This window comes from Colobus angolensis, unplaced genomic scaffold, assembly GCF_000951035.1.
Source record: "Colobus angolensis palliatus isolate OR3802 unplaced genomic scaffold, Cang.pa_1.0 Scaffold183, whole genome shotgun sequence".
Lineage (NCBI taxonomy): Eukaryota > Metazoa > Chordata > Mammalia > Primates > Cercopithecidae > Colobus > Colobus angolensis.
In genome coordinates, this window is record NW_012114966.1 from 2,671,629 (window position 1) to 2,686,029 (window position 14,401).

Sequence of the window (14,401 nt, forward strand, 5' to 3'; positions counted from 1 at the left end):
TATATTATGATCAGGTTCACCTTATGCCTTTCTATATCTACAGAACCTTAATAACCAAAGAAGGGCTTGGGTTCTATGATTTTTTTTCTTTACTTAATTAATTAATTTATTTTAGATGGAGTCTTGCTCTGTTGCCCAGGCTGGAGTGCAGTGGCATGATCTTGGCTCACTGAAAGCTCCAATTCCTGGTTCATGCCATTCTCTTGCCTCAGCCTCCCAAGTTGCTGGGACTACAGGCGCCTGCCACCACGACTGGCTAATTTTTTGTGTTTTTTAGTAGAGACGGAGTTTAACCATGTTAGCCAAGATAGTCTTGATCTCCTGACCTCATGATCCACCCCCCTCGGCCTCCCAAAGTGCTGGGATTACAGGTGTGAGCCACTGCTCCCAGCCAATTTTTTTCTTTTCTAAAGTAGAGGTTTCATCTTATTTAATTATGACAGCATATCAGGGACGGGCAAACTGTGACCCACAGACCAAATCCAGCCCACCACCTTCTTTTGTAGAGCCCATAAGCCCCAAATCCAGCCCACCACCTTCTTTTGTAGAGCCCATAAGCCAAGCATCATGTTTACAAACAAACATCTACAATCGACTTTATAAGGAATACTAACTTTGAGCACCAATGAAGCTAAATATCAACCTCTCTTAAAAAAGAAACAAAACATTCTTCTGATTAGTAGGCTTGCATTTCAGAAAATCATACTCAAATATTATTAGATTCTCGATTTTGTCAAAAAATTTATGAAAATTTGCTTTCTATCTTGTTGTAGAAGTAGCTACATAATGTCATTGATTTTGCCTCTTGGCTCACAAAGCGTAAAATGTTAACATCTGACCCTTTGCAAGAAAAACTTGCTGACCCTTGCAATATGTCATTGTCTCTTTTATATTGGGCATTTTCTTTTTCTTTATTGGGGTACTTTCCCTTTTTATGATTTATATTATTTAAGGGGTTTCTATGGAAAATATATATTCTCCTTATAACATTCAAATTTCTAGAAGTATGTAGAGTAAAAAGTAACAGTTCCCACTCCCCAGTATTAACAGTCAACGTTTCTGATGTAAAGGTCCTGACTTTGCCACTAACTAGCTGTGAGACATTAGTTAACCCCTCCAGGCTTCATATTCTCCATCTGTGAAACAGTGATAATAACAGCTCCTGCCCAACAGAATTGTCATGTTGATTATTTCAGATCGTTCATGTGAAATGCTTAGCACATTGCCTGGTGCGCAGTTCATGCTTAACGATTTGTAACTAATTTTAATTTTTTTCTCTTTTCTATTTATGTACGCATATACATTTACTTGCTTTCTTGAAAAGAGGGAATTTTTTTTTTTACACAATAAAGTTGCACAGATGATTCTGATGCACACACACGTAAGAACAGCTAAAGTAAATACTGAGAAGTAGATAATTATTGAATGGGTTCATATTTGGGAGCCAGAAATTACTTTCTACTTCGTGGTACAAACTAGGGAAAATGAGGAAGATAATGGTTTTCTACAGTGAACCTATAGGGTGGTATAAAATGCACACAAGTGAATTTTTATTTTTATTTTCCAGGTCTACAACTCGAACAAAGACAGCCAGAGTGAAGGGAGTAAGTATGATGCTTGGGTAACCTACAGCCAGGGTTGGGAGTGGGCTTTGAGAAGTTGCTACTCCAGGCGTGAACCACCAGGCGGTGCTGTGGGCATGTTGGGTTGGCCCCAGTTCCCGAGTGCAGTGGGACATGCCTCCACCCCAACTTTCCACCGGTGACTCCACAGGGACAGTAAGTAAGCCTGGCTGGCAAGGCTGTAGTGACACCTTGCATTGAAATAATGTGTCACACTTTACAAAGCATTCTCGTGTACATTATCTCCTTTAATTGTAGGTCTTAAGACTATAGCTCATCATCACTTAAAAGTTACTTAATACAGCAATACTCAACTGCCCGAGAGCCTTATCCTGTGAGAAAGCCAAAGTTGCTTTTGCCTCCAGCACGGTCTCGCTCAAAGGACTGGATAGGCAATAACTATGTTAGATGATTTCTTAGTAACTCTGTTTTCTTTGTGGTCTGTTGGGGGAGGAAAGAATGGAGATGAATTCTATGGTAACATTCTTCTCTGCTGGAAGTGTCCCTGGGCAGCCTCTGTAGACCATAGTGCATTTGCCCTGCTGCTGCCTGTAAGCACTCTGGTTAATCATGATTTCCAAGAGTACCTGTAATCTTATAAAGGCAACGGGATTAAAATGAACCTGCTACTGGTAGAATGTTCGGGCTGATTATCTCCTTGGTGTATGGGAGAAAAAACAAAATCCTTCCAGGTTGCTGCAAGAGTACAAAGGAAATCCTGTCACCTTGCTTTGTAAAATCCACTTGAGAAAAAATTTAAAGGTAGCCCCACTGTGAATTCCAGTTGTGTTAGGAAAATCAGTAGAACAGTGCCTCTCCACGTGAACCAAAGGATGAATTGTTTTTTGTTTTTTTGTGTGTGAAAGTCATTATAGGACAGAGCATTTTTCCCCCTTTCTTTCTCTTCAAAGTATAAGTTTTACGTAGGAGTTTTATATAAAATATTAAGTAATTTGGAATGTCTGCTGTGGGTAGGTTGAGAGGCCTTTTTTGAGAGGGAAAAAAATGTTCCCCCTCACCTCCAAAAAAAAAAAAAAAAAGAACAAGGGAAAAATTTCAAGTAAATATGCAAGGAAACAAAGACACAATTCCACACCCTACCCCACTCCCAATTAGATATGATTATTTTAGAGCACCTGAAGTCAACTCTGGCTAACTGAGGCAAAAACAACAGTAACAATAATGAAGGAATATGTAAGGCTGTATGGTAGCTCGTAGTAAGGTCGGAGAAGCTGAAAAGCGAGGCTTGAGAATAGACGAGTTCTGGAGACCCAGGAACCCGGTGAGGAAGGGTCTTCTGGATAGTATGAGAAAGCTCTAAACTGTTTGTAGTCTTTGCCTCACCTTTCTGAAGACTGAAATTCCCAGGCATCAAGTTGGTCTAACTTGGGTCCACCCAGGGGAAAACTGTACACTTTGACTGAAAGTTTCAAGACTGCTGCAAAAAAATGGGAGTAGGGTAGTTTCCCAGAGGGAAATCAGGGAAGCCATCAGGACCAGAGGGGATGGATGCCAAGTAGGCTACACTAACAGATACTCACACCTGGCCCCTCCTGGGACACACTGTAATAAAGTACCCAAAAGTGGTGGGGGAGGAGAGGCATATGAATGGAGACCTCCACCCACACTGGCCAGAATTTTACTTGTAACTTGTGACCTTATCAACCTACATCTCTCTATTTGGGATAAATCCCAATAGATTTGAAAGACAACCATGGTTCTAGTAGTGGGCATCCCAACTGGTTCTGATATTTCTTAAGGCATTTTGAGAATATGCTTTGGAAACCTGAAAAAAGTGACCACCCTCTAACCCCACAATGGCTTGTCCTAAAGAAATCATTAGAGTGCAAAGATAGTTTGTATTTATTTGTACAAATAAGTTTGTTGGGGCATTGGTGAAAATAGCAAAGAATGAGAAACAATCTAAATACCAAATAGGGAGCTGGCTAAATAAATTAAGGAGTAGTACACAGCCTTTACAGAGAACCAGAGGGCTGGATATATTTGCAGAAATTGTGTTGATAGTATGTTCATGATTGAAATTTTAAAAAACTAGGCTATAGAACAACACACCTAAGAACATGCATTACTTGACCTCCTTCGAGAAAAGAATAAGACAAACAATTTTATTTTGGAAAATATAAACAGTTGTGACATTTTGCTTTTTGCATCTTGTTATTCACAGAGCAAAGAGAGTTGCTTGTCTTGGGTGTCTAATAATCCTTCAATCATTACCCTTTCATCTAGCACATAGGAGATAAAAAGATGGATTAAAAAAATTGGTCACTTTTGCCGGTGCAGTGGCTCACGCCTATAATCCCAGCACTTTGGGAGGCTGAGGCAGGTGGATCACAAGGTCAGGAGTTTGAGACCAGCCTGGCCAACATGGTGAAACCCCATCTCTGCTAAAAATATAAAAATTAGCCGGGCATGGTGGCACACGCTTGTAATCCCAGCTACTCAGGAAGCTGAGGCAGGAGAATCGCTTGAACCTGAGAGGCAGAGGTTGTAGTGAGCCGACCCAAGATTGTGCCACTGCACTCCAGGGTGGGCAATAGAGTAAGACTCTGTCTCAAAAAAAAAAAAATATATATATATATATATATATATATATAGAGAGAGAGAGAGAGAGAGAGAGAGAGAGGCTACTTTTTCAGGAGTCATTTAAATAGGAATTTTTTTTTTTAGGGTATTGATTGATTTCCAAGCTGGCAAGCCAGTGTAATGGTCTGGTTTAGTGCTTCCTCACCCTTTTTTGGACCCTTTCCCACATGGTACAGGTTCTTAGCTTCCCCTCTTTGCTAAGGTTGTTGTACTGTATCTCTTGATTGCAGTAATTTGCAATTTAATCCAAACCCATAGGGCTCATCTACCACAGGTGGCGCTAATGCTCTGGGTCTTGATTGTTCTGCCACACTCCTTCTGTTTGTGTCACAATCTAAACTCTTTTAAAGATATAAAGCCAATCTGATATGAATTTAAGAGTGAGGCATTGCTCTTCTTAACCAGATTCCAAATGTCTAGAGTCCAAATTCCAAATGTCCAGCGTTTTCCTTTCTAGGAAATGTTTTGGTGGGAATTTCAATGCAAACATTTTATCACAGAGCCAGAATGTTTCGAAGGAGCAGATAGCAAAAGGGAATTTCTGAATTCGTTGCTTTCATCTTGAAGTTTCTCTCAGGGCATACGGTGCCTGTGGAGTATAAGACAGGGTCATAAGTAATGTCTGTCAGCTGCTGGTATTTTCCAAATGACCCAGTTGCCAGGGATAGGATGGCAGCTGATAAATATATGTACATTTCTTTGCAGAGCCTTTTCTTCTCCTCTTTTTAATGCTCTGTTTGGATCTCAGGTTTAGAGAGTTGAATTCATCACACTCCCCTGTTCATGGCACGTTATCAGCACAGGTTTCTTGATTCATTCATTCTTTCCTTGTGTTTCGTTTTATTTATTCATTCCGTTTTAGTTCTTTCTTCCAAAATGTGTGTCTTTTATCTTCCTGTGTTCTTAATAAATGGTGTGTGTTAATAAATGTTCTATGTCTTGTTTTATTTCTTATTTTGTGCCCTCATCATTGTGTTAGGAGCCTTTCGTATTCCTCTGTGTCTTTTTATGCTGTGGCTTCTGATTACTGCATAATTTGTGGTACACAGCACTTTGTATCTGTTTTTGTAGAGATGTACTCCATCTCCTCATGCCTCCAACTCCTCATCACCACTCACACCACCACAGTGTACATCTTTGTACATGTCTTCCTGTGTGAGAATTCCTCTGGGATACACCCACCCAAAGCATTGCTGGCCAAAGGCTGTGCATAGACTTTATTTAAGCACTCTCCTGTATTGTTCTCCAGAGTGGTCGATCTGCATTCCCAGCAACCCTATGTGCAAATTTCTCCATTCCTGCCAACTCTCACCAGTACTCAGCTCTCTAATTTTTTGCCAGTCTGATAGGTGTAAAATGATAGCTCATTGTTGTTTTAATTTGCATTTCTCTGGTAATTAATGAATTTGAGCATCTATTCATATGCCTGTTAGTTTACTGGGTTTTGTCTTCTGTTAATTGCCTATTCATGTCCTTTGCCCATTTTTCTATTTCAGTTACCATCTTTTCTTTTTGATATGTAAAAAGTTCCTACTGATTCTAGATACTAATCCCTTGTTAGATTTAGCCAGTTTAAATATGTTCTCATCTTATCATCTATCTGTTAATTCGTGGTATCCTTCTTTGACTATGAAGTCTTTAAAGCCTTTTTATATATTCAAATCATCTCTTTTTTGCCTTCTGGTTTATGATTTTCAAGTTGTATTTTGGAGAAGGCCTTTATGACCCATGTCACAAAGATGTGTACCTATGTTTTCTTTTATTGGCTTTATTATGAGTGTGTCTTTCACATTTAAGTTTCGAATCCAGCTGATTTCCACCACGGTATGAGATGTTCCATGAAGATCCATTCTTATTTTTATCCACGGGAAGTGTCAGTTTTCCTGTCAATATCTACTAAGCTACCTATTCTTCCCTTGATTGATTTGTAGTGCCAGTGTTCTTGCATTTTAGGTTTGCATATTTTAGTTCTGTCTCTGAGCCCTTTATTCAGGTTTTTTGTGTAGCTGTTTTTGTCCCAATACCTCTCTGTTTTTAATAACTTGGAGGCAACTCTTAATATCCACTTATTTAAGTCTCCTCTATTCAGTCTCCTTTTTGAGGTTTGATTGGGTATTTATGAGTCTTTATCCTTCTGTATAAATTCTAGAATAAGTTTAAGAAGTTTCTCCCAAAATAAAATTTTTCTTTGGGATTGCATTGAATCATACAGATTATTTGGAGGCAGTTGACACCTTTGTAATATTGAGTCATGTCTTCCAAGGGCTTTGAATGTCTTTCCATTTATTCAGACCACCAGCGTTTTTTATGAGAATTTTCTTTTTCTGCCTAGAGATCATGTGTGCTCCTGGTCAAGTTAATCCCTAGATACTAAATTTAAAAACCAATATTTTATTTTTGCCAACCCTGCTACCTATGGGGACCCTTCTTGGGTTTGCTTCTAGAATGTCAGGAATCTGTATCAGTGACACCGGATTCTTTAATTGGTTAAACTCTTACCTAATAGAGAAGGGAAGGGGAAAAGGGAAGTATAGGTAATAAAGAAGAAGAAAGTATGATTTTGTTCTTCTTAAGCTTTTTTTTTTTTTTTTTTTTGAGGAAGTGATCACTGCCAGTGTCAGTCACCTAGTCATCTGATACCTGTCATTCATTCACCCCTTTCATTATTACAGAGAACAAGACTGCCCTGGGCAAAAACCGTTTTTCCCATCTCACCCACTGCAGCCCCGTTGTCTTTTTGTCTTTTTTCTGTTCCCTACCTTTGGGTACAAGATAGGGAATGTCTTTAGGGAGTTATAAGATTTACTCCCTGAAGACTATGAGAATTCGTTCATTTTTCTTTGTAATGAGTCCAGGTTGGAAGCAGGACGAGAGGCCTGTTCTCAGCCCAGGCTGCTATTGTCCTGCTGTCCCACCTGAGAGAAGGTTAGAAAGCCGAGAACTTGTCAGAGAGAACACACCAGTCCAGTGCAAGGGAGTAAGAGAAGAGCAGGCTCTCATAGTGTGAGTTGGTCTTTTCCAAGTTTGACGTTTTAAATTACAAATGTCACTGCCTACTTAACTCTAAAAAGATTAGCTTGTTTACAGGAATGCTGCCCTCCCACTGCTTCTCCAACTGCTTAAAGGCTGAAGTCTGACAGATTGAGGCAGAGAGGGCTCAGTCTCCTAATCTAGACTTTATAGTGCCACTTTCCTCGATGTGGGTATTAACTTAGATTCCATAGGTTAATCGGGTTATGTTGAAAGGAGTATGCTGAAGTTGCTGCAGGCATGCCTTCTCTTGCACATCAGGACCTGGCTCAGCGCTGGCCATCTGGCTTTTCAAAATGGCATTGTGTGGTTCACTCCACTTCTCATTCTTGTTCAACATTTTCCTGTTACTCCCACCTGGATCTTGTGCTGGACCACAGGAGTCTAGGCTTCCTGTAGCTCTTCCTTCAGGGAATGCCTCTAGAAGTTCTTGGACTCCTAGCTTCACGTGATCCTCCTATCTCATCCTCCCAAAGTGCTGGGATTAGAGGCATGAGCCACCATGCCCAGCCTTCTGGGAGTTCCTAAGGGCAGGTGGCACTGAGATATGTGAGTACTGAGAGGTAAGGACACTCATAACTAGAACACACGTCTGTCTCTACCTTTAAAGCTCATGTGATCTGCCGTGGAGGTTCATACCACAGGGAAACAATAGACAGATGGCCCAGTTACATCGTGTGGATGTACGTTATATTCATACCATCTACAGAAGTGCCCAGGGTGCAGACTACATGCCCAGAGCTCATGGATTTGAGAGTGAGCTCAGAGTAGGATTCCGTCTTGGTTAAAAACACGTAAAAAATGGAAATTTCCTCCTTTCTCTCCTCCCCAGAAGAAGAAAATATAACACTTCCTCTTTGCTTCCAAGTCTTAATCCTTTGTTTCCTTCCAGTTTGTTTTTAATCTAGTGTTTTTATAAGAATCGTTTGTATTTGAATAAAAAATGGTGAAGAACTCACTGCAGTTTGCTGATTTGTCATTCACACTGGGAGGTAGGGAGAAGAGCAGTGATTAAAGAAGGAAATAGGAACTCATTGTAGAATATTACAGAAATACAGCAAAATATTTTGAAACATTCAGTCAGAACTCATTGGTAATATTATTCCCAGAGATATTTCCTTTTTACCTTTTTTAAATGATGTCTTGTTTGTATTTTGTTAATGTTGGTATGAATTTTAATTTAACTGGCATTACATTGAATATACTTGTTGTATTCTGCTTTAAAAAATTACAGACATTTTCTGATGTCATGAAATGTTTAGAAGTATCATCTGTCATGATTGTTTAATATTCTGTCATAGGATAATATGTTGAACCATTTACCATTGTTAGACTAATGTTCTGTCCAGGTTTTTGGTATTATGAACAACATTGGCCTGTGTTATTCATAATAGCTTCAAAAGTTGTTAATTTCATCAGCTGTTGGTCTTGTACATTAGCCTTTGTACATATCTCAGATCATTCTCTTTGTGTAGATTCGGCCACATGGATTAGAGAGAGGGTTTGCATGGAGGATTAAAGTGTGGCTGGTGTAGAATAGCATCCTGGGTGTAGAACATGGGACAGGTGCTGCACCTCTCTAAGCTTCCATTTCCTCTTCTGTAAAATGGGGATAATAATACCCCTACTTCATAAATTGATTGTGAGGATGAGAAAGTTCAGCACATTAATATTTGCACATTAGTTGGTAAGTGCCTAATTACTCTTGATTATTACTCTTATCTTCTGGCCAGGCCAGTTACTCCCACTACAAAAGGAAAAGGCCACTGGAAAGTTAAAGCCAGCTGGATTGGTAACACTGCTCTTGAAGGGAGGAAGACAACCTGCTACTGTTTCTCAGTCTTCGTGCTTTATAAGTGTTCATTTAATCCTCGTTCCTGTATCTCTCAAAGTGGGGTATGCACACCGCTGGTGGTACTCTAGGTCATTTGAGAGAGTATATTTTAAATTACCATTTAGATTTCTATATTTATTTTAATGTGTATTGTGGGGAATGTAAGTACTCTTAAATCCCCTAATTTCATTTTATTTTATTTCATTTTTTATTTTATTTATTTTTTTGAGACAGTTTCGCTCTTGTTGCCCAGGCTGGAGTGCAGTGGTGTGATCTCGGCTCACTGCAACCCCCGCCTCCAGGGCTCAGGCAATTCTCCTGCCTCAGCCTCCCTAGTAGCTGGGATTAAAGGTGCCTGCCACCGTGCCTGGCTAATTTTTTTTATTTTTAGTAGAGATGGGGTTTCACCATGTTGGCCAGGCTGGTCTTGAACTCCCGACCTCAGGTGATCCGCCTACCTCGTCCTCCCAAAATGTTGCGATTACAAGCATGAGCCACTGCACCGGGCCAATCCCCTGATTTTATAAATGTTATTGCTTAGCACAGGGGTCCACTTTCTTAGTAAAGGGCTGGATAGTAAATATTTTTATTTTTATAGGACTATTCAACTCTGCTATGGTAGTGTGAAAGCAGTCATAGACAATATGGAAATGAGCAGATGTGGGTGTTTTCCAGTAAAACTTTGTTTACAAAACAGGCAATGGGAAATTTGGCCCAGGGACTGTAGTTTATTAACCCTTAGCTTAACACAAGGTTAAGTTTTTAAAATTAGTCTAAATAGGATGGCATGCGGTTTTGACAGGGAGCGTGAAAGTGTCACACGATGGGCTGCCATTTGCACAAATGCTGTTCACGACAACTGAGTTTTCAAAGGAGCTCACAGGCTTAAAGAGGTAAAGGGAGCACAGCTGAGAAGTAGCGAAGCTCATACTCAGACCCTAGCCTGCGTGATCACCAGGGTCGTTTTTTTCCGGTGACTCTTCATATGCTTGAAATCTTTGATCCGTTCTGCCGTGCTGTTCATATGTGGTCCACCCAGAGGGGCTGGAAGGAATTTCATCATCTGACTCCAACATCTGACCCCTCTAGTTCTTTGTGACTGAGGGGCCATCCCATATTCCTTCTTAGTGCACCACCTCATTAGGGCCCTTGGTGATTCCTCAAACACCTGTGCACAGTGCTGGGTGCACAAGGGTCACACATTTCACTGACTGGCTTCCCCAGGGTCAGACCCTTAGCCTGGCCCACCACTCTCCCACAGGGATTTGGCAACACAACATAACGCTTTATATGTTGTTTCTGTACATCCACTCATTCTTCTTTGGGCCTTCATTCAGAGCAGACTCCCTGATGGTGTTATATTCAGGTTTGCCTTGTTTTATGAGGACAAGATTGAGGACCAGGAGAGGAGATGGGGAGGGACATCATTACCATTGCTCTGTTTCCCGTTGTTGTGCCTCTGATTGTACATTTCCTTCATCTCTGTGCTTTAGCTTCCCTTGATCTGTAAAACAGAAAAGGAGATTTAGGCTTGAAAACTGTAGGGAAAGCCTTGATGGGATCGCCTGGGCCACTGTTTTTAAAAGGCTTCTAAAGCCTTCAGCCATTACCAAAAATCCACCGTCTCATGAAAGCAGCAGAAGGCAGAAAAGAGGATTTTTTTTTTTTCTTTTGCTTCTAGTCACCTTTGGCCTTTTGCTGTTAGAACACCCACAGTTGAGAGGCAGGAGGAGGCAGCCACCGGTAACCAGGATCCTTTTGGGATCAGAGCCATCCAGAGGCTGCCAGGTCTCTACTGGTCGGTGGCTTATAAATAGAACATTTCCCCTTTTAAACCTGAGAAGGCTGGAAGGCATTAATGGGCACAGTGGCCTGGCCTCCTATGCACTGGCCCACGAGGCAGTCAGCTGAGTGCAGCATCCCCTCCAGCTTTCTCTCCAGGCCTGCCAGGTCTGAGCTGATAGAGGACAGACACTCTCTCTCCCTCCCTCCCTCGCCTGCATTCCTTCTAGCCCTCCTCCCCACATCCTTTTTCTTTCCCCTTTCTCCCTTCTCCTGTGCATGCAGTTTCCGTGGCCACCACTTTCATCTTCTGAGCCACAGTCAGGTGAGGTGATATAATTCTAGCTCTCCCTGGGTGCTGACTTTCTACACCTCACTTTTCATTATGAGTTGCCTGTGCAACACAGTTGCTGTGGTGCATTGAGCTTGAATTATATTTAGTTGAGCTGTAATACCCCAGTTCTAGAATAGCCCTGGCTTGGAGGGCAGGGGGCTGGAGAGAGAAGAAGGGGCAGGAAGAGCTTGTTTTTGCAGAAATTTTATTATTTGGGTTCCCAGCTATTTTGTTTGATGAGACCCTGGCACCCAAAGCTAGGACTGGTGGTGGTACTCCTTGGACTTGCCTGGATAGTCAGAAGCCTTTCTGCTTGTCCTAAAAGACACTTAACAAATCCACCCTCTCTCTCAGCTAGCTTTAGACTGGCAGATGCAGCCAGTGTATGCCTTTGCCATGGCCTAATATTCCCCTTTCCCTCAGTGACGTGGGCTCTGTACTGACAGCAGGCTGCAGCCTGAGCAGGTGTGAGCCACCCGTTGGCATCCCAGTTTGGGCTTCAGCCAAGAGACAGTGAGCAGGCCCCTGGCTACATCTTTAACCCCTAAAGCCCCGTGCAAGGGGTTATTGAGACAGAGACTAAAAGATTTCCCCCATTGCCACCGAGTACAGGCTTCCAGTTATTGTGGTTAATGTTTATTGAGTACATACTGTGGAGTGGGCAACGTGTTCACTGCTTGATATGTGTGATGTCATTTCATCCTTCTAAGAATCCTATGAGCTAAATGCTATTATTGACCCCATTTACAGATGTGAAAACTGAGACTTCATTCTGAGGGCAAACTTGGTCACTCCCTGCACTGATCAGAGTTGTCAGAGCCTGCAGCTCACATTCAGCATGTAAGACTGAGCAGAGGGTAGAGTAGTGCTTAGAAGTGTTAGCTCTGGAGTACTCCACACGTGGTTTGAAATCCCAGCCTCAAGAATTACTGAGTGTGTGATTTTGAGAAATTAATTTCTCCAGGCCTCAGTTTCTTTGTCTGAAGTTGGGAATAGTTTTAATAATTAAGTCTTGGGTTTTTTTGGAAGAATAGATGAGATAAGGATGGACATCCTTTGCTCAGTGGTGCCTGGTATTATCAGCAATGATTAAATGTTGCCCTTTATTCTTCTTATTACCAATAATATCATCATTATCCAAAGCCAGAACCCATTTATGTAAAAGCATGGCGCTGGATGGTCTCTTTAAAGTTCCTCCAGGCATTACCTTATTTGATTTTCGCAACACCTGCATCTTATATGTGAGGGGAATGGGTCAGAGAGGTGAAGTATGCACAACTTACACAGGCAGTTTGTGGAGACACCAGGGCTCAAATCTTAGGCTTTTGATTCTGAATGCTCTCTATTTCCCTGCGCTTGCCTGCCTCAGAGTTTGCTGTGACCAACAAATTGTTCTTAGAGCATTTTGAGGTAAGAGGACAGATAGGTAAAGGCGGGAAAGTGACCTTGATGGGCAGAGGCAGTTGGTTCTCTGTTTGAAACACTTCCACCCTCAGAAAGCTGGTGATGATCTCTTTCGGTTGAGAAATCAGTGCAAAACCACCGGGCCTCAAGGCAGAAGGGAATTGAGGCCACTGTGTAATTCATTCTCAGGATGTCCAGATCCCCATGTAGGAGACAAATGGTCCTGATTAAGCTGGTCGGTGTTACTGCAGTGTGCATTAAGCCTTGCTCTTTCGCTGCTATTCTGATTTGGAATTTTAAGGTGGACTAGGAGATTGCAGGAGTAGAAACCCACAAAGAAACACTCCTTCCATGCCAGGCAGAAGTATAGTCCTCAGCCTGTGCTATGCAAGAACCCACGTGCTGTCACCTTGGATGCCTGTCTTTTGCCAAGAATTGGAACAGTCGTTAGAGCCTCCCTTAACTATGGCTGAGAGCTTGTAGGTTTATTCCCATCCAGGCAAAGATTTTTGTTTCTGTTCCTGCTACCTATTTTACTTTACCGTATGTCTCTTCCAGCTTATTTTTCTGTGTGTTTGTTTTCAAGAAACAATGAAAAAAAAAAAAAGATGCCTTTGTATCTGGTAGGCTAGGGAAGAATATTCTGACTAGCAGTATTCTTGCTTTGAGGTCAGGGTATGAATGAAATCTCTGTCAAACCTGTTTGTCTCATGCTTCCAACTGCAGGGGCCCTGAACTCTAGAAGGTACCAGTATATGCAGCCACCTGTTACTGTTCGAGGCTCCTGGAACATGGGGACTTTTGGCCTGTCGGCTCCTGGTGTTTCAGCTAGTGAAAACATGGATTGTATTTATTCTTTCAGGAAATATTGATTGAGATTAGGCATGAACAGGGCAGATTGTCTCTGCTCTTATGGAGCATATACAATGAAAAGAAATTGACAACAAAGAGTAAGCAAGTAGACAAAGGTATAATTTCTGGTAGGGATGAGTACTCTGCAAAAATAAGGACTGGTGGATAGATGATAAAGGAGAGGGGAGCGATTTTAGATACCTAGAGCAGGAAAGGTCTCTCTAAAGAGGTTGACATTTGAGAAGGAACCTGAACAAAGGGAGGGAGGGAAGCGTGTCAAGAGTGGGTAGATGGGTGCTGTTGATGGAGTGAACAACATGTGCAGAGACCCTGAGGTGACGTGAGCTACTCGTGTCTAGGAATATCAGGAAGGACAGTGGTGCCCGGATGGGAGAAGGCCCTGGGTGTGAGTGGTCAGGTAGGATGGGGCTAGACCATGTGAGGTCAGGAGATAACACTGCATTCTTAGTGTGAAGAGAAGTCACTGGAGAGTTGTGATCAGGTGCATGACATAAGCTGACATATGTTTTTAAAAGATGACTCTGGCTGCTGGTGGGGAATAAACTGTGCGGGGGTGGAGGGGAGAAATTGAAGCAGCTGGGAGTCTGCTACAGGCAGTCCAAGCAAAGGATGATGGCAGCTTGGATCAAGGTATTAGCAATGGATATGAAGAGTAGTTAGATTCTGGATATGTTTTTAAGTTATTAGTGACAGGATTGGCTAATGGATTGGATGTGGTGTGTGAATTGGATATAGGGTGTGAGAGAAAGCAAAGATCAAGGATAACCTTACTGGAACAGAATACCTTACAGGTAGAATATGGTCCTCTCCCATCTCATTCTTTCAGCCAGTTTGAACATAGTGCCTGTTCTGGGACACATTAGGACTTGAGCTCCCCAATTTATTATTTCTGTCACCTTCATGATTTTTTTTTTTTTT

General features: G+C 41.8%; 1 protein-coding gene across 3 annotated transcripts in view; it reads left to right on the forward strand.

The window, feature by feature from the left end:
* The window catches only part of ARHGAP26 (Rho GTPase activating protein 26), a 474,474-nt gene that overhangs the window by 256,981 nt on the left and 203,092 nt on the right, over positions 1–14,401 (forward strand). For all 3 annotated transcript variants that reach the window (XM_011939748.1, XM_011939749.1, XM_011939750.1), the window contains exon 12: positions 1,568–1,604. In XM_011939748.1, coding sequence (XP_011795138.1) covers positions 1,568–1,604 — 37 coding nt within the window. The remainder of the gene's footprint in view (positions 1–1,567; positions 1,605–14,401) is intronic.